Source organism: Panthera leo, chromosome B2, assembly GCF_018350215.1.
Source record: "Panthera leo isolate Ple1 chromosome B2, P.leo_Ple1_pat1.1, whole genome shotgun sequence".
Classification (NCBI taxonomy): Eukaryota; Metazoa; Chordata; class Mammalia; order Carnivora; family Felidae; genus Panthera; species Panthera leo.
This window is the reverse complement of record NC_056683.1, coordinates 71,609,578-71,631,118: the sequence shown is the minus strand read 5'-3', so window position 1 is coordinate 71,631,118 and position 21,541 is coordinate 71,609,578. Positions and strand designations below refer to the sequence as shown.

At 38.9% G+C, this 21,541-nt stretch overlaps 1 protein-coding gene across 4 annotated transcripts in view; it reads right to left on the bottom strand.

The window, feature by feature from the left end:
• The window catches only part of BCKDHB (branched chain keto acid dehydrogenase E1 subunit beta), a 219,614-nt gene extending 199,655 nt beyond the window's left edge, over nt 1-19,959 (bottom strand). For 3 of the 4 annotated variants that reach the window (XR_006202685.1, XM_042939229.1, XM_042939230.1), the window contains exon 1: nt 4,037-4,273. Coding sequence is in view for 2 of the 4 variants with exons in the window: in XM_042939229.1 (XP_042795163.1) it covers nt 4,037-4,232 (196 nt within the window). In the remaining 2 variants the exon portion in view is untranslated. Of the gene's footprint in view, nt 1-4,036; nt 4,274-19,887 lie in introns of those variants that run through there. The other variant, XM_042939231.1, reaches the window with a different exon arrangement.
• Nucleotides 19,960-21,541: the final 1,582 nt, after the last annotated feature.

Genomic DNA, 21,541 nt, shown 5'->3' with positions numbered 1-21,541 from the left:
TTCTCATTCCTCATAAAACCCTAGGCTTTCTAGCCTCTCTTTACTTGTGTTGTTCCCTTCTCTACAAATTCTAATACTGGAAAGAAGACCTTCATTCTCACAAAGAGGACTCTTCATTACCCTTGAACAACTGCCTATCTTTCTGAGAACTGCCTATCTCCCCAACGGTGATGGCTTTCCCTGGTCACCAGTGAACATGCTTACCTCACCTCAGGGATTTCATCATTCTTTGTCCTTATTTCTTTCAGGAAAAGACTGTTCTACCCTGGTCTTTGTGGAGGTAGTTCCTTTGTCATTCCTCACAGTGAAGTTTAAATGTCACCTCCTCAGAGTCAACCTTGCCCATCACTCTATTTAAGCAGTCTTTATCATGTGTCAAAGTAACCAAAATTTTAAAAATAAATCTATTTGCAGCATCCACGAAAGACAAAGAGTTATTATCTTCATTAATATCTTTAATATACAAAACATTAACACAAAAGTAGTGTGGGAGACTTTAAAGGTAGAACATATTTGGGTTCGAATTCTGGCCCTGCCACTACTCAGACTTGGGCAGACCACTAACATCTCTGAGCTTCAATTTTCCCATCTACAAAATGAGCATAATACTCTCTAGGTCACAAGGTTACTGTGAGGGTTATAGACTGATGTCCACCACACATGTGGAATATAGCAGTTGTTCAATAATGGTACATAGGATCAGTATTGATAGAAAAAGATTATCACGCATACAAATTTTTCAATGTGCAAAAACAAGGAACATCCAATTCATAAGAAAAAAGAAATATAGCAAACAAATATCTGGTAACTATTCCTTAATAGAAATAAAACAAATATATATTAAAACAAAATGCTGTGAGCACATAATATCCAAGCATGTGTGCACACACACAATTCTGATACCAATTCCTGTGTGTGTGTGTGTGTGTGTGTGTGTGTGTGTGTGTGTTTTAACACACAGCCAAGCAATTCTGCAACACCAGCTGAGTCTCCTACAACTCACCTCAATTCTGACACTATTGACCTGGAGCTACCATCGGATCCCACACATTAAGGGCTCAGTCCCTGTAAGACTGTGCCTACCTCCCAGTTCAGAGGCCAGCTGCAAATCCAGGTCATCACCTGTGCTTCTGACTGGAGGTCCCAACAGCCCTCTCTTTGGGTTCAATTAACTTGCTAGAATGGCTCACAGAACTCAGAGAAATATTTTACTTACTAGATTACTGGCTTAATATAAAAGGATGTAACTCAGGAGCAGCCTGGTGTAAGAGATGCATAGGGCAAGGTATGGAGCTCCCACGTTTTCTGAGCATGCCACTATCCCCAATCCTCTATTCACCCAATACCTATTCACCAACCCAAAAGCTCTCTAAATCCCATCCTTTTTGGTTTCCACAGGATGCCTCATTACGTAGGCATGATTGATCAAATGCATTCAACCTCCAGAACCTCCAGAACTGAAAGTCCCAACCCTCTAATCTCACAACTGACTCCTCTAGTGACCAGCTCCCACCCTTAGATGAACAAGGAGCTTCCAAAAAAGTTACCATCAGCATAACAAGACATCTTTATTACTCTCATCAAAAGAAATTTCAAAGGTTTCAGGAGCTCTGTGCCAGGAAAAGGGGACAAAGACCAATATGTATTTCTTATTATAAATCACAGTATCACAGCACAATCATGATTTTATCATGGCACCCAATATTCACCCTCCTATACACACATGGAAATATAAACTGATAATTTGAACTCTGCATTAAAAATCCATTAAACTGTTCATGTCTTTGAGTCAGAAATTTCATCCCTAGAATTTATCCTAAAGAAATAATCTCAGATACACAAAAGATACATGAAACGTTTCTATCCACAAACGTTTCTATCCGCATTGTTTATAACACTGCAAAAGTGTAAAACAAAAGCATAATGGTAATTATTAAAAGTTTCCACTTAATGAGTGTTTCTTAGCAGACAAAACTGGGTTTGTATACATTGTGCAAAATTGCCTTTACTCCTCATAGCAACCTGTGAAGTACGTATTATTAGTAACTCCTCACTTACAAAGAAACTGAGACTTATAGAGGGTAAGTGAGTAGTCCAAAGGCATAGGTAGCAGGGCCAAAACCAATCCTAAGACAATCTGATTCCAGGGCCAAGATTTCAACCACTGGACTACAGTGTTTCTACTCCACGGAACACACTGTCTTCTAAAGAAAGTTATGAAAATTATGCAATAATACGGGAAAATACCTCTGACTAAAGAATGCAGATTGTATCTGTATTAAAACTACAATTACAAAAAGAGGTTAGAGTGGAAGAGAGCCAAAGCATAAGAGACTCTTAAAAACTGAGAACAAACTGAGGGTTGATGGGGGGTGGGAGGGAGGGGAGGGTGGGTGATGGGTATTGAGGAGGGCACATTTTGGGATGAGCACTGGGTGTTGTATGGAAACCAATTTGACAATAAACTTCATATATTGAAAAAAAAAACAACTACAATTACAGGAAAATTTAATTCTACTAAACTGAAAGGAAATACCTGGAAGGATACACACCAAAATGTTAGCAGTATTTACAAATAGTAGTGGGTGGTGAGATTACTTTTTCTTGCTTTTTTCTATTATCCAAATTAATGTAACATGTGTTTATTGTTTTTATAATAAGAACATATAAACATGATTATCATTCTACCTGGACTTTAGTAATTTCACAGTTGTGGAAGGGGGGTGGGGGATGAAGAAGAACTGTATTCTATTCCTTAAGTATTGGGCTAAAGTTTCTTTGCTTTGAAGACAGAATTCAAGGTTCATCTTGTTGGTGAGAAAAACTTGCTACTCACCATGGTATCTACTGTTTCACAAAAGTGTGACACCTCTTAGTAAATTATTTCTACATGCATTATAGCCCATTGTTTAGAATGGAAGCTCTAGAATCTGAATAACTAAAATCCAAAGCAGAAGCTATCACTAACTTATCTGTGTAACCTTGGACAAACTATGTCAAGACCTCCGTTAACATTACTCACTTTTAAAAGTTGTGCTAAGCATCAAATGAAATAACAAATGTAAATTTTTCAGCATAGTACCTGCCTACAGTAAGCACTCAATATATGTTCACACTTATTATTCACAAGTACAGACACCCTTCCAAAAATATCACTCTAGCATGTGAGAAGTTATCAGACAAAGAAAAGGTAAGTGTTCCCAATGTTCTGATAATAGACACTCGATCTTTCAGAGATCACATAAAACTTGCAGAAGAAATGGTAAAAGTCATGCAATTGTCATACTGTGAAGAGTTTGCTAGCGCCCTTCCTACCAATGAGAGTGTTAGTGGCCTCCTCTTCCGGTCACCTTCACCAATTACCTGCTCCTTGGCTAAATGGCAGCCTAGTCCAGCACAGGCTCATTGCTAGACTCAAATGGAAAACCTGGGTTCTTTCCCATGTCTAAGAACAACCTGTTTTAAGACCTTGGGAAAAATCAATTCAATTACTTAATCCTTCCGTTTCCTCTTCTCTGCCAAAGCAAAAAAAAAAAAAAAAAAAAAAAAAAAAGAAAGAAAGAAAGAAAGAAAAGAAAAGAAAAGTAATAAAAGAAAATTTTAAAAAGAAGAAAAAAAATTTCTCTTTTAAATACCGCTACCTGTAGTTAATGGCCCAGCTCCGGACAAACAGACAACACCTAGGGCCACGGCTGAGAAAGCGAGGATGGAGAAATGAGAAAAGGAGGGGTTCCCTGGGCACCATCCCTCCACCCTCGACCTCTCCAGACCGCGGCATGCCCTCTCACCCAACTCGAGGGTTCTGAGGGGCTGCCTCTCGTGGGTTGCTCAGTCACAAAAATAGAGCGAGGTGGAAACTACAATCAAACCCTATAGTAGGGAGGCTCCAGAAAGCAGGGAAGGAATTACACCAAGATGCAAGGAGATCAGCCTGCCGGCCGCCGCCGACACGAGCAGGATGGCACTCCTGGCGAGGCGCCCACAGGCCTGGGAGTCTGGGTTGCACCAGGAGCAGACAGGGCAGCCCCTAGCTCACCATACTCCTGAGGCTCCGGGTCGGGCTGGAAAGTGAAGTGAGCCACCTGCCGCCTCTGTGCCGCATCTCCAGTGGCCGAGGCGGGCTGCAACAAGGCCCGCTGCAGCCCCGCGCCTCGCAGCCGAAGCAACCGTCCCTCTGTCCCAGCCGCACGCAGCCCCAACAGCCTCCCCGCAGTCGCCGCAAACGCCGCCATCCCCACTTGCAGCCCAGGGTTGCGAGCTACGCGGCCGCACACTGCCGGCAGGGAGGGCGGAGCACCGAGGCGACTTCTGCATTGGTTGAGTCTAAGGGGCGGACCCATGGACTAGACCAATCCGAGTTCGGAATTCGGGGGTGGGGAAGGTGACGAGAGGAGGCCACAGGCGTTTGCCTGTAGTGCGCATGCGGCAGAGGAAACGGGGTGGGGTCGAGCGGGCAGGTGAGCTCCAATGAAATTGTTCCTGAAGGTGGAGTCTTCTCAAAGTCGCTGCGTGGGCTCGGGACGCGGAGGCGTGTCTGTAATGTGACTCGCCAGTCCTAGATTTGTTCTTTTCTGATGTCATTTGCATTGTTACCTCCGATAACTTTTTCATTTTAAGATTTATACTTTCTTTTAAAATGTAACCTTTTTTCTCCTCTCCTATTCTTTATCTGTATTATTTTATAAGTAAAAAATGTGAAGGGTTACTGATTGGCCTTGGTTATTGGTTTTGGGTTTCAGAAAACTGGGGGAATCACTGCTCAAAGCTTCCGCTCTTTTTTCATATCTTCCTTGAATGCTTAATAAGCATGTATACATTTTTGCTGGTTTTGTTTTTCAGGATTTAGAGGATAGTTGGAGAGATAAGCTTAGATTTCAGCCTATAAATCCACTTAGTAGGAATTCAGATGCATTTTTGCCCAGGTGCAGGGAAAATGGACCTGACCGGCTTACTCTAGCTTAAAAACTTGGAGAATTCGAATGGTTAATTTGCATTTCTAACAATCAACTTCGCAAACTTTTTTTTAAAAATCCATACGTTTAAAAGTATACCTTCCCTGCTCATGAATGTAAAAATCACAGTAGAATGAGACAAAAGTGAAAGTGTTTCCATCAGATGAAGATGGGAGGGGGGGAAGGACCAGCCCAAACAGAATTTGGAGAAGACTGGGAGAAAATGAAGAGGAAGAAAAAGGGGAAAAGAATGTTCCTCTTCCGTCATTCTTGGCCTCCCAAACTATGTTTGGTTTTACATGGGGGGCAAGAGAGCAAAGAGAAGAAATGGGGTGAGGAGAAAGGGCAGGAGATGAACCAACTGCCTGTTTTCTGATTGGAACTGAGAGACAGAAATTAAAAACTGCTAGAGGGAACCAGAATTATATCCATTATTCCTAACTCCTACACCAAGCTCAAAAATGCAACCTTCAGGGGATTTTTATTCTTGGATTCTGTTACCATTTACTTCCGTTTGATGGTGTGGGTGCTGTATTGTTTTTCATTTTTATGTGTGTGATATTTTTTATTATTTTTTAACGGAGGAGAAGCAGAAATTAAATTACATTGCCATAGCTACATTTTCATTTAAAAAAGAAGAGAACAAAGAGCAAAGATAAAAATGAATCAAACTTTATTTTCTGTCTGCTAATAGTCTGGGGAGCTGGGGTACTGAGATGATTTCAGCCTGGGAGAAACAGAAAAATAATAAAAGGACTGGTGAGAATGTATTGAGACTTTGCTATGTGCCGGCCAAAGATGAGCTGCCATTGAGACAAATACATTCAATATATAATCTTGCCTGTAAGGATGTCCTAGTTGGTAGGGAAAGGGGACAAATTACATGACAACTACAATCTGATAGGGGGTCTAGAACAGTGTGAACAAAGTGAAACATTCAAAGAGCAATAACCTCTGTTTTTAGAAATCAAGAATGCTTCTAGAAGTAATGCTCAGCTTTTAGCTTAGCTAAAAGACGAGTAGAAATTACCAAACTAGGGAGGAAAAGGTATTCTAGACAAAGAAAAAAAAAATGCAAAAACTAACAGGGCCAGAAGGAACAGAGTGGATTCAATAAAGAGAAAACAGTTTGGTAGCTGCTAGACTTGGGGTATAAAGATTAACAGCAGTAGGAAAAATAAATTGGAGGGATATTTTCAAGGTCTTCATATGCTGGTCTAAGAAGGATGGACTTAACAACTACATATAGTCAGGAACAACAAAGAAAACACCCAAAAGATTTGTCCGCCAAGCAAAAAATAATTTTCTTAAATTTTATCTATCCCCACCACACCCTCTGCCTGGTAACCATGGAAATATCTTTGTTCCTATAGTGGGACCCACCCTGGCCAGGTTTCATTGATATTAAGTTGGAAAACTGTCATTTTCTGGGAATTTTGGAAGGTTATTTTGGAAAGACAAGGTATCTTTAAATACCACTAGGAGATGCAAAAATTTAAAGTTTTCAGAAATCTGGTGGACCAGAAAAGGTGAAAAATATGACTACATGTGAGTTCCTGATGCTTTTTGTTCCTGAGGCCTATGTACTTTCAGGTCCTGGGTTTCCATGAGACTATGAGATGCCATGATACCCTTAAAATAGATTCTGCTCTATAATATTTACTTCTAATTATGTTTCTGGAACCTTAACTTCCCTGAACACCTACAGAACCCATGACTCCGGAGGGAACACAAGGAGAAGTTGCTCATCATTCTTCAGATGACTCGGCTTATTCTTTGTCACTGAGCTTCACTACCTATACAGGTCTGTACCTGTTTAAATTCAGCTTGCTTTTGGAAACCCTTCATGTGTAGCAACATAATATTTGTAGTATTATATCCTTATGTCCTGGGCCCTGTTCCCACTCAAACTTGACTAGAGGCATCAGGGACACAAGTAGCCAAGGGCTCAAATCCTTGCATTAGAATTTTAAAGTAGATTGTAATGTTGATGGCAGAAACAATAATTTGAGAGAAGAGTTTGAGTTTTAAAGACTGGTTTCTGAGTGTTAAACTTAGAGAACCTGAATGACTTAGGGCACAAAATTCATGATCTAAACAAAATATTATAAAAAGCATGCTAATTTAAGAGCCAGTTTTTCCCACCTTCCATGGAGGCAGACCCATAGAACACAAAAGAACTGTAGGTGTATTTCTTTGTAGATAGACCTAGGAGTACCACAGAGTCCCCAAACTCCCCACCATGGGATGGCATTTGGAACAGCAGAATGCTTTTCTTATATGGCCAAGAGAGATGCAGGTGTGGCATCAATGTCCAGAGAACTTAAGAAGAACTTAAGAAGAACTTAAGCCCAGAAGTCAGAATGATATGGCATTTGTATCCAGAATATGATTTTTCAAAATTCTTAAGCTTAATAATAAAAAGATAAGTTACCTAATTAAAAAATAAACAAATAACTCATCCATTGGTAGTGGGAATGCAAAATGGCACAGTCACTTTGGAAGACAGGTTGAAGGTTTCTTATGAAACTAAGCATACTGTAGCCATACAATCCAGCAATCATGCTTCTTGGTATTTATCCAAAGGAGATGAAAATGTATACCTATACAAAAAACTGCCCACAAGTATTTATTGCAGCTTTATTCATGATTGCCAAAATTTGAAAGGAACCAAGATCTCTGTCATTACATGGATAAACAATCGGGTTGGATAAATAAACTGTGGTATATCCAGACAATGTAATCGATTTGGCACTAAAAAGAAATGAGCTGTTGAGTCATGAAAAGACATAAAGGAACCTTAAATGCATAGTCCTAAGTGAAAGAAGCCAGTCACATAGTATACAATTCCATTTATATGAAATGTCCAGCATAGCCAAATCAGTGGAAACAGAAAGTAGATTAGTGGTTTCCAGGGGCTAGGGAAAGGGAGTAGGGTGAGGAGTGGTTGCTATTAGGTATGGAGTTTCTTTTTGAGGTAATGAAAATATTCTAAAATTATATAATGGTGATGGTCGCACAACTTTGTGAATGTACTAAAAACCAGTGAAATGTACACTAAAATAGTGAATTTAGTAACAATTATATGTCAGCAAAGCTATTGTTTCAAAATCAAGTTGTAGGAAAATAATGTTAGTTATATTTGTACAGCTAAGTAGCTTAGGAGATTCATTCCCCTGCAGCATGTATTTGACAACATGTATGTGAGTTCATAGACTGTTTGAAATTGGTTTCAATTCAGGGCTGGAAATACTTAGATGGAAGAGCTTTAGCATTTGCTTGCTTTACTGATTATTACCATGTGGAATAATGCTGTCGGTATCATTCTGAAAAGAAAATTCAAAATATAGTCAAAGCCAACGTGTTTGTTTCCTAGGGCTGCTGTAACAAAGTACCACAAACTGGGTATAGAAAGTCATTGTCCCACAGTTCTGGAGCTAGAAGTACAAGATGAAGGGGTTGGCAGACTCATACTCCCTCTGAAAGCTGTAGGGCAATCCTTCCTTGTCTCTTCCTAGCTTCTGGTGTTTTACCGACAGTCTCTGGTGTTCCTTGACTTGCATAACTCAATCTCGTCTTCGTCCTCACAAGATGTTCTCACTCACTGTTCTTCCTTTCTTGTCTCTGGTATCTTCACAGGGCCATCTTGTAAGGACACATCCAGTTCTATTGGATCATGAGCCCACCCTACTCCAGTATGATCTCATCTTAACTAATTATGTCTCCAACACCTCAATTTCCAAATAAGGCGTGTTCTGAGGTACTAGGTACTGGAGGTTAGGTTCAACATATCTTTTGGGGGAATGGGTACAGTTCATCCATAACAGCCAGAGATTTTGTGGTAGAAACGAAGCTGAATAGATGCTTTTGATGAACTTTCTGGAGATGCCTGCATTATTAAAGAGTTTTTGTACATTGTTTAATATATTTCTTCCAATACAGAATTCTGTGATTTGGAGTAGAGTTAAAGAAACTAGAGATATTTGGTCTACATAAGATGTTTTTTCTACATGAGACTTTTAAAGTGATATATTAATTCTCCTTAAATGTTTGGTGTCTCCCTTGTAGAAAAAGGACTAAATTTGTTGTTTGGTCCCAGAGAGAAGAACAAGAAACAGAAGAAATAAATTCCATCTCTGTATAAAGAACTTCTTGTTAAGTAGATTGTCTTTGGGTGTAATGAATTCTCTATCATTAGAGATAGGCAGGCACAGGCTGGATGAACACTATGGGAGGAGCCTCTTCAGAGGCCTTCTGCTTCATTTAGGTGTTGTTTACGCTCTTTCTAATTTTAAGAATCTGATTCTACTATTCACTAGTGTGCATTGAAAGCCTTGCATGTGCCAGGTACTGTGTTTTAATGAACATTATTTTAAGCCAACCAATGGATCTAAGCTTACTATACCATCCAGCATATGAATTATCCCTTTTTCTGCTCTTCTCAAGCATCCAGACAACTTCTCTCTGACTTCTCATCTCCGGCAGGGGCTTGAGATATACTTCGGATCAATCTTTCAGGAAACTGAATTATCTACCTGGATAGAAATCTTGTGAGTAGACACCAGAGAAAGGACATCTTTCAAAGTGACGTTATCTGGCATTTGTGCTTAGCCTGGTGGAAGGATTTAGATACAAATGATGACTCAGAAAACTCCTCCAAATATTGATATCTGCATGCATATGTAAGAGGCAGAGCCATTTATCCATAAACAGAAATACGTGCCACCTTGATTTTGTAATGTTTATTCATTTATTTTTTTTGGGGGGGGGAGATAAAGGGCAAGCAGGGGAGGGGCAGAGAGGGAGACAGAGAATCCCAAACAGACTCCACCCTGTCAGTACAGAGCCCAATGCAGGGCTCAAACTCACGAACTGTGAGATCATGAGCTGAGCTGAAATCAAGAGTTGGACACTTAACCAACTGAACCACCCAGGCACCCCTTGATTTTTTTTAACTCCCCGCATAATTTGTATTGCCATAATTTGTATACCTGCCAGTATTGCCAGGTTTCTAAAAGCCTGCCTGAAGTTATGGCTTACATAATCATGAGTACTGGGACCAAAAGAAATTTTTGACACCCACACTTAACGTTGCCTCAATTTTTGTTGTTGATGTAACTTTTACCCATTTATCTCTACTCCAGGCCTAATGAATAAGAATTTCTCAGTATGAGGTTCAGGTCATGATTTCGCAGTTCATGGGATGGAGCTCTCGGTTGGCCTCTGTGCTTGGGTTTCTCTCTCCCTGTCTCTCTGCCCCTCCCCCACTTGTGCGCGCGCACTCTCTCTCTCTCTCTCTCTAAATACATACATACATACATACTTTAAAAAATTATGTGTGGGGTGCCTGGGTGGCTCAGTCGGTTAAGCATCCGACTTCAGCTCAGGTCACGATCTCGCGGTCCGTGAGTTCGAGCCCCGCGTCGGGCTCTGGGCTGATGGCTCAGAGCCTGGAGCCTGCTTCCGATTCTGTGTCTCCCTCTCTCTCTGACCCTCCCCCGTTCATGCTCTGTCTCTCTCTGTCTCAAAAATAAATAAACTTTAAAAAAAAATTAAAAAAAAATAAAAAATAAAAAAAAATTATGTGTTTGTTTTAATAGCACACGACTTCTAAGCACAAGCCAACTACTTTACATGGTGTTTAGCTACTCTAACCTATTCTAACTGTTCAGGGAGATTCTTAGTTATATATGTAGTGAAAGACCATACATTTGTCCCCAACATGATGCATAACTGTGACCATAGGTTACTATCATAGATTTACATGATCTTCAACCATAATTTTTGCTAGTCACAATTTTTGCCTAAGACATATTAGATTTTGGGATATAAACACCCAGTAATGATGCAGCTCTCCTCTGTTTAGGCAATATGAAAATCTCTACATGCATATTTCAATCCTTTAAACAACTTGATGAACAAGGTCTTACAATCCTCATCTTACAGATGAGAAAACAAGCCCAGTGGGACTAATTGGCTAACCCCAGTTAAAACAGCATAAAGCATTCTAATCTCTGTTTTTGAGATTTCAAGACCTGTACCCTTATGTTGTGTTTCTCAAATGTATTTTGCAGAATAATCTCTGAGCAATTTGTTCACATTTCAGATTTCCTGAACCCCACACTGAGAAATTCTTACTCATTAGGCCTGGAGTAGAGCATCTGCATTCTTAATAAGCTTTCCCTACCTGGTATCTTTGATAAGGTTGGTCCACATATCGTATAGACAAACCCTATAAATCCCATACAGCCTTGCTATACACTATGTTCCCTGTCTAGAGAAGAACAGCCACCATCTTACCCCCAGTTAGGGTTATTTAGTTACAAACTACTGGAATTACCTGTGGCTAATTTACGCAGAACTATAATTACTTTATAAGATATGGGATGGCTCACGAAAATTGAGGAAACAAACAGCTCAGAAAGAGCTGACACCAGTGCAGACCCAGAGATCCAGGTAACAGAAAGTAATTTAGAGACTTACAAAGATATTAAAACCTCTAGCTTGAATTGACTCACCTGTCTTTGATTCTGTTCAAGATTTAGTTCCTCGGGGAGAGCATCTGGTTAGCCCAGATTAGTTCATTGCTACCCCATGACTAAAGAAGAGAGGGTATTTTGTTGACCAATACTATATACAAAGTAAAAAAGATTACCCAAACATAACTCAAGGAGCTGCTACCAAGCAAATGGGGAATTGGTACTTAGAAGCCAAAAGAACACCTAATGACCATATAGTCATCCTGCCTGGGAAGTGCCTGTGTGGTCCCTCCAGTGAAGAAAATTTCACCAGAAAAGTCCTCCTTCTGGATTCCTCACTATGAAACATAGTTCATTACTGGAACGTTATCACTAAAAGAGCACTTTAAAATGCTTCTGAATTTCTGCAGAAAAATTTTGGCTTCATAAATCTGAATCCCTGTACACATTTTCCTAAAAAAGAAAGAGAGTAAAAGGGAAAGCAAGGGAAATTAAACACACAAAACTTAATCTACAGAATAGTTAGAACATAAGAACACACAGAAGTCTACAAAGTCCAAATTCATGTGTGAGTGAGAAATTTAAAAACTTGTCATTGGCTCACACAGGTGGGAGAAGTTTAGGAAAAGCTTTGTTTAGAGCAAGAAAATAATGTGAATAATCCGGTATCTATTGAATAAATTAAATTCATACTTTAAAACATTCCAACAGAGAAAACTCCAGGCTCAAATGGCTTCACTGGGGAACTCAGTCAAACATTTAAGGAAGAAATATTACCAATTCCATTTAAAAAGTCCAAGATATAGAACATAAGGTAACACTTTCCTACTCATTCTATGATGACAGCATTACCCTAATATTAAAATCAGAGAAAGACACTATAAAGAAAGAAAACTAAAACCAAATATTCTTTGTGGACATAGACCCAAAAATCCTCAACAAAATCCTGTCAAGTATAATAAAGCAATATATACAAAAAGATAATACATCATGACCAAATGGAGTCAAACATGGGAATGCAAGGTTGGTTTAACATTTAAAAATCAATCAGTACAAAATCAGGAGACTATAGATGCTGGAGAGGATGTGGAGAAACGGGAACCCTCTTGCACTGTTGGTGGGAATGCAAATTGGTGCAGCCGCTCTGGAAAGCAGTGTGGAGGTTCCTCAGAAAATTAAAAATAGACCTACCCTATGACCCAGCAATAGCACTGCTAGGAATTTATCCAAGGGATACAGGAGTACTGATGCATAGGGGCACTTGTACCCCAATGTTTATAGCAGCACTCTCAACAATAGCCAAATTATGGAAAGAGCCTAAATGTCCATCAACTGATGAATGGATAAAGAAATTGTGGTTTATATACACAATGTAATACTACTTGGCAATGAGAAAGAATGAAATATGGCCTTTTGTAGCAACGTGGATGGAACTGGAGAGCGTGATGCTAAGTGAAATAAGCCATACAGAGAAAGACAGATACCATATGGTTTCACTCTTATGTGGATCCTGAGAAACTTAACAGAAACCCATGGGGGAGGGGAAGGAAAAAAAAAAAAAAGGTTAGAGTGGGAGAGAGCCAAAGCAAAAGGCTCTCTTGAGGAGGGCACCTTTTGGGATGAGCACTGGGTGTTGTATGGAAACCAATTTGACAATAAATTTTATATATTAAAAAAAATAATAAAAATAAAAATCAATGAGCACAATTGACTACACCAAGAGACTAAAAAAAAAAAAAAAAGTGTTCATTTCAATAGAAGCAGAAAAAGCATAGACAATCAAAAGGCTGGGATTGATTGTCAAACTAGATAAAAAACAAAAACCCAGCTAAGTGCTATCCATATAATGACACACTTTACATTCATACACATGAAAATAAAAGGAAAGAAGAGATATATCATGCAAACAACAACCACAAGAAAGGCAGAGCAGCTGTACTAATATCAGATAAAATAAATTTTAAAACAAAATTACTAAGGATAAATAGGGACACTTCATAATGATAAAAGCATCAATCCATCAGGAAGATAAAACAATTATATATGCAATATAGACACAGAACACCAAAACACACAAAGCAAAAGTTAATGTAAATGAAGGGGAGAAATAGACAATTCAACAATAACAACGACTTCATACTCTGCTTTCAGTAATGGAAAGAACAACTAGGCAGAAAATTAGAAAAGAAATAGATGACTGAGCATGTGACTCTTAATCTTGGGGTTGTGAATTCAAATCCCATGTTGGGGGTAGAGATTACTTATAAAAAGAGAGAGAGAGAAAAGAATCAAATTACTAGAATCAGAAATGAAATAAAGGAAACGATGTCAAGTAAAAGGAATGCCAAGGATTTAAAAATGGTTAATAGTTGTATGAATATAAAAGTTACCTTTCTGGGGCACCTGGGTGGGTCAGTCAGTTAAGCCTCTGATTCTTGGTTTCAGCTCAGGTCACAGTTTTGTGGGTTCGAGCCCCACATCAGGCTCTGCACTGGCAGTGTGGAGCCTGCCTGCAGTTCTCTCTCTCTCTCTCTCTCTCTCTCTCTCTCTCTCTCTCTCTCTATCTCTCTCTCCCCTCCTCCTCCTCCTCCTCTTCCTCCTCCTCCTCCCCAACTTGTGCTGTCTCTTTCTCCCTCAAAATAAAAATAAAACTTAAAAAATAGTTATCCTTTCCATTTCTTAACTCCATCAAAATGCAAATGTTTGTTTAAAGTAAAAAATCATAACATTGTATTGTGAGGTTTATGATGTATTCAGGTATAAAATATGTGACAATAGCATAAAGAATGGGAGAATAAATGGAATTACACTGTTCAAATTTCTTACAGTGTGTATGAAATGATCTGATACTAAGTCTAAGTAGACACTGATACGTAAAGTCTTTAATCAATTTTGAGTTGATTTTTGTGTATGATGTAAAATAATGGTTCAGCTTCGTTCTTTTGCATTTGGCTGTCCAGTTTTCTCAATGTTATTTCTTAAACAGACTATCTCTTCCCTGGTGTATATTCATGGCTCCTTTGTTGTAAATTAATTGACCATAAATGCATGGTCATTTTTGAAATCTCTGCTTTGTTACATTGATCTATGTATATGTTTTATGCCAATACCATACTGTTTTGATTAACAGTAATATATAAAGAGTGAGTATTGCAATCCCTAGAGCAACCACTAAAAAAGCTTTCAAAGAAGTATAGCCAAGAAGTTAACAAAGGAATTAAAATGAAATAAATATTTAGTTAACCCCAAAGCAAGAAAACCTACTAAAAGATTATTGATATGGTTGTCATATTGAAATCATCATTATCATCTTGTAAAAGAAAAATGACTACATAGAGTACAGCACACTCTATAGACTATAGAATATATAGTATAGAATAAATTAATTATTATATGCTACTAAGGCAGTGAAAGAAGAAATAGGTTTAAATACCAATCCTTCTATCTCTGGCTGTATGGCCTTGGGTATATCAATCTCTCTGAGTCTCACAGGGAGAACATTAAAACTGACCTAGAGGGATGCCATGTTGATAAAATCACAGAACACATACAAGAGGCTGATACATAGCAGTCGTTCAATAAATATTTGTTGAATCAATTAGCTAATTAACATATAAAAAAGGTTTAACACAGGGCCTGGCCCAGAAAAATATCCAATAAATATTAGCTATGATTATTTTCATTAACAACTCACAATTATGGGTTGTAGTAACTTGGTCAAGGCACCAGGTGGCATGAGATAATAAAAATTATTGCCACTTGATAATGCTCTTCAGAATACAATTGTATAATGATTTGCATATTACATATGTTCATAAAAGGTTGAGATTCAAATTTGCTAAGTCAACATATAAATTTCAAAATGCTTGTATTAATTCATCTTCTAGTAGCAATTTCATGTCAGTATTTCAGTGTATCTGCCTTTGCTTCTGTCAGGCTTTGCTTCTGCCTTGCTTCTGTCAGCTCAAGCCCCAAATATTACACACATTATTTTATTTTATCCTCAACTCACCTAGGAGTTAGGTACTAACTCTATAGATGAGAAAACTGAAGCTTAGGGAAAAAATGGGATTCAAACCAAGCCTTGACAGAAATGTCTTTAAAAATTAGGTTACATCAAGGGGCACCCAGGTGGCTCAGTCAGTTAAGCAACTGACTTCAGCTCAGGTCATGATCTCGTAATTTGTGAATTTGAGTCCTGCGTAGGGCTCTGTGCTGGCAGCTCGGAGCCTGGAGCCTGGAGCCTGCTTCAGATTCTGTGTCTCCCTCTCCTCCTTGTGCTCTGTCTCTCTCTCTCAAAAACAAATAAACGTTTAAAAAAATTTAAACAAATTGTTACATCGACTCTCATCATCCTTAATTCCTCTAAAGAAGAATGAATAAAGACATAACTAAAGTAACTCTTTTCCAGGAAAATAAAAGAAGCAATCTCCATGTTTATTATGCTTTATAAGCTTGCATGTGGATGCACAATATTGAATTTAACATAGTATAAAGAATTTTTAAGTGAAAGCTTATTAATAATGCAAAGTATTTATATAATATTCCTATCCAAGAGTGTTAAGTGTAAGTGCTTTACATGTATTTTCCCTGACCTTCATGGAAATTCTGTTAGTTAATGACAATTCTTTTTTTTTTTTTTTTTTAATTTTTTTTTTTTCAACGTTTTTTATTTATTTTTGGGACAGAGAGAGACAGAGCATGAACGGGGGAGGGTCAGAGAGAGAGGGAGACACAGAATCGGAAACAGGCTCCAGGCTCCGAGCCATCAGCCCAGAGCCTGACGCGGGGCTCGAACTCACGGACCGCGAGATCGTCGCGGGGCTCGAACTCACGGACCACGAGATCGTGACCTGGCTGAAGTCGGACGCTTAACCGACTGCGCCACCCAGGCGCCCCAGTTAATGACAATTCTTATCATTCTCCAATGAATACACTCAGAGACTCAGAGAGTTAATTCACTTCCATATGGATATACATCTACAAGTGAGATACTTTGGATTCAAACCCAGGTAAGCTTGAACCCAATGCCTGACCTTTTCCCATGCTGTCCATGATGATTGTCAGGTGCAGTTCAAACTACCTACAGCAGAATGAAATTGGCAAAGATACAAGCCAGACAGATCAATGGACAGAAAGGTAAGTTTGGAAAAGTACCAAGTATATATAAGAGATGATATATGATACAGGTGTTATTTCATATGAGAGAAAAAATGGGTTTTCCAACAAATAATATTTTCAGCAAATTAATTAAACAATATTTTGACATGAAAATTTAAACATGTCCTACCTCATGCCATATCAAAATTCCAATTGGGTTAAGGTTTGTGATGTAAAAAAACAAACTATAAATATTTGCCTACATTTTATATACATATATATGTATATATATATATATATATATATATATATATATATATATATATACACACACACACACACACATATATATAACATATATTTGTGTTTTCTGTATTGACTTCTATTTTCTAGATACATATTTACATAACACTTGGAAAGCATAAAGAAATTAGTGAGAGATTCAATTACAAACACATAAAACTTCCACAGGGGGTGGAAAAAATCTCTTAAATATACAGCTCTGGGCCTATATCCACCTCCCTGCTACGCATGCTGCTGGCTGTTTATAGTTGACTATTTTCCCATTACCATTGTATCCTTATCTAGAAAGAGAAAGATCTCTGAATTAATAGTATTCAACACTTTACTCAGCTGTAACTGTGACCTCAAGTATGCCAAACTTTCTACAACTCAGTTCTTTTTCTTATAAAAAGAAAGTGTTGACCCGGAAAATTTCTGAGGTCTTTTCCATCCCAAAGTTATGATTCCCTTTGTACAGCCTCTATTCTTTCTGTTGCAGCTTGAGGAGGGTAATAAATAACCACCCTTTCTTTTCCTGAGTTTAGAACCAACTAAAAAATAAAAACACACTAGAGACACAAATGGTGACCAGAAGAATAGCAATTTCATTGACAGTGCTGAGCCTGAAAATGTGGCTTGAAATCCATGGCCACATGAATATGCTAACACTCTCCCCTCTAACACAGAATTCTACTCACCCACCAGTTGCAAAGCTGAGCTTGACCACCACAGGCCCCCATCCCCCTACTGCATGGCAGAGAAGGAAAATAAGGGGAGAAAATGTGGGATTGAGCCACACAGCTTCATTTCCCCCTTGCAACCTCACTAGAGGTAGAAGTACGAATGTGGCTGACATCCTGGTCCATGAAGTCATAAAGGCATGGAGAAGTGTTCTCTGACTCCAATGGGAGGGCACTTCTCTCATTCAAGCTCCAATCATATCTCTCTCCATACCTCTTGAAAAACAGCCTAGTTCAGAGTCCTTTCGCCATCATTTAGAAAAAACTTATTAGCTAAATTGGTCTTCCCATCTCTGGCCTTCCTATCACCTTATCCATTCTGTACACCACTACTGGATTAATCTTCCAAAATCATCTCATAATCAAGAAATAGCTAAACAAAATCTGAACTTGGAATGAGGAAACAGAAATTTGAACCCTAGTTCTTTTACTAATTACCTATATGGCCCTACACAAGTCACCATACTTTTCTACATTTAGGGAATCCTCATCTATGGCATGGCACAGTTAAACTGCCCCTACCTATTCCATAATATCAGTTCAAGTGTCAAAAACTTTCAGGAAATTTTTGGGCGCCTGGCTGGCTCAGTCAGAAGAGCATGAGACGCTTGATGTCAGGGTCCTGAGTTGTGAGCCCCACAAAATTTTTTTTGAGATTATGTAAATAAATAAATGAGCAAACTTAAAAACGAACTTAAACTTACTTAAACACACTTAAACTTTAAAAAAAAAAACACCTTTCAGTAAGTTTGTCTACAGTATAAACCTATTAGCATAGTATATATGACTCTATATAATCGACTGATGATTTCTAAACGTCATTCCCAGAACTTCCTACAGAGCCTGTCCTTTTTAGCAAAACAGATCTCTAAAACATTTAGTACTTTATTGGCAGGTACCCTCCTCCCACCACCATCCTTCCACTCCCAACACTGCTTCTCCAGAGGCTGTTCATTCTAGGAGATCCAGTAAAAACAATGTTCCTTTCCCAAGGCTTTTGGATCTTTGCTGCCAGAAGCGCTCTCATATTCAGATCATGGGTTGTCATATATCCACCCATGTCAGAGAAATGTTATCGCTCACTAAATGGCCATGCCCTACTCCCACTCTCCTTGCAGCTAGGTAAAGCCCTGTAACTAGTTATAGACAATGCACTAATTTTTCAAAGGGATACTTCCTATTTCTGGGCCAAATGACCCCTCCCCCCCCCCCCCCCCCCCCAGTTTTCTCTTCCTCTGCTGTGGTAATCTGAAAACTAGGTGTTATATGTCCATTTCACAAGACCTTGTGACACAACAGACATGGAGGATAAACTGGGTGAAGCAAGTGAGACTTGTTACCCCAGCATAAATGAACCAGCCTGCCTACAACACCTGAAAGAAGGCCGAGGGCCACATGGCCAACTGCTGTTTCCTCAACTGTACACAAAGATAGCAATAGCACCATACTAGTGGAGGACCAGTATTTACTATAGCTATTTATAATTATTAATTATAATAATAAATAAGAATAATTATTTATAGTAGTACCATAGTTTATTATTATATGTGATCATATATGTTATACTGTATTACTTATTATATTACTATTTATCATTCTATTGTTTATAACAAATATCAATGTGTTTATTATATTTTTATATTGTTTATACTTAAGAAGCAGCTTTTCAGTTAGGGCTTAAAAGATATAATTAAATTTGTGTTCTAAACAATATAACAGAGACCCAGATAGAAGGCTCCAACCTTTTAGGGATTGCACACTTTCTGTTTGTTGGATTTCATGATATTTTTACCACTTCCTAAAAATATAAGTGACTTTAAAACAAGTGAAAAATAGGGGCGCCTGGGTGGGTCAGTCAGTTAAGGCTTCTACTCTTGATTTCAGCTCACTCAGGTCATGATCTCAGGGTCGTGAGATCGAACCTGGTGTCCGGGGTCTGCATTAAGCGTGGGGCCTGCTTAAGATTCTCTCTCTCTTGCTCCCTCTGCCCCTTCTTGCTTACTTGCACACATGCACATTCTCTCTCTCTTTCTCTCTCAAAAAAATAAATAAATAATAAAAAATAAATTGTTAATTATGAAAAATTCGAAGACTATACTCAAAAGTAAAGTTAATGGTCCAATGAACCCCATGACCCAGATTTAGCAATTATCAAGACTCTGCTCAACTGCTTCACCTATTTTTGAAATTTTTTTTAACATTTGTATTTTCGTACATAATTACATTGCCATTATCACACCACAATATTCAGTTCCTCCAATGATTTTTAAGAGTTAAAATTAACAGAAAAAATTAATTTTGCCGAGGAAATTATTTTGAAATGCAACACAGTACCTCCTTGCAACCCCTGGAGATGCCCTCAAATCCAACAAAGTGGAGGCTCCAGCTGTTCAGTGTCCCCGACAGCTTCCAGGACTTGCAAGCGTCAGCATCAGGTGACAGGAGGCAGGAGGCAGGAGGCAGTCAGCCAACCAGTTCTCCTGCAAACGAAAATGCCCACTCCCAGTGTTGCATCCACGCGACTCCTGAAACAGAATGCTACGGGCACCAGTGACAGTTGCAACAAAGTTTATTACAATGAGAGGCAAGGCTGACCAATCTGGACCAACACTCTTGATAAGAGTGTGGCCGACTGATCGGGACCAACACTCTTGACAAGAGTGTGGCCGACCGATCGGGACCAACACTCTTGATAAGAGTGTGGCCCCAAACAGCCGGGGTACAGAGTTTTTAAAGCCGATCACATCGTTTTATCATTATCTGGGAACAGAACAGAGAAACAGTTCCCAGATGAGTTAGAAACAGTTGTCAGATGAGTCAGAAACAGTTACCGAATGAGGTGATTATTTTAGACTTTCTGCCGCTAAGTTGCAACCAGTGATCTCCTTGACCTTGTCTCTGATGCTCTTTTTTGAGCTTTTGTTTCCTTCATTGGTAAAGCCTGATTCACAAGAGTATGAAGTATGATTTACAAGAGTAAAAGCAAGGCTGTTATCTTTTGACCTTCAGTGTCAGAACAAAGTTATCTTTTAAGCTAAGCATTAGCCTTACAGTACAATTTAACCCTTAAACCAGGATGAAAGGTTATCTCTGTCTCTTTCTGCTTTCTCTTCCAAAGATACTCTTAGATGAGTGAGACTGGAATGGGAGAAGGTGTGACACATGTAAGAGACTCAAGGAAGCTAGACATTCCCCCATCATAGAAGCATGGAGAAACCGGCATCGTTATGTTTGTTGTTGCGGGGGAGGGGGGAGTCTATTGCTATAAGTTTTGACTTGTGTGAAAAAGGGAATTAGAAAATAGTAGGGGATGCTTGAAAAGATTTCAGTCACCAGACTTCAGTCACAGACTGAAGCTGTGAAGATCAGGAACCTTGCGTGGTATGCATGACAGGGCTCTTGGCATATTACCTATAATCTTTGATTTAAAAAATGAAACAAAACAACAACAAAAATTAGCTAAATAGGAACAAGCTGTGACTTGAAAGCTGTGTAGCCCGGCTAAGTCATCCATCCCTAATGGTTGGTTTCCTCACCTTGGAAATGGGGATGCTGAAGCCTACCTCTCATTAGTGGCATGCAGTGAGGACTAGAAAAAATGTGCATAAACAGGACTCAGTAGAACTCATCCTCTACAAACAAGGTTGTAGTGGGTGGAATATGCTTCTAGAGATTCACTAGAGTTCCATCCCCCACCTTTTGCTTGTGATCCCTTTTTGGAGTTGGTGTGACTTCTGCCCTCTTCTCTTTTTTTCTATCCCTGGTCATAAAATGTAAGGAGGTTAGAAACATAGTCTCAGGTTGTTCATAAAGCACGATCGTGACAAGGGATCAAGTGACAGTGGGGCAGGAGCTCCATTTTCCCTCTGGAGAGTGAGAGTTTCCTTGAGTTCAGTGCCTAAGGCAGGCTTCAGTACCAGGCCGGAGACACATCATGGGGAAATTTCAAGTACAAACTAAAAGTAAAAAGCTACATAAAGAAAAAAGA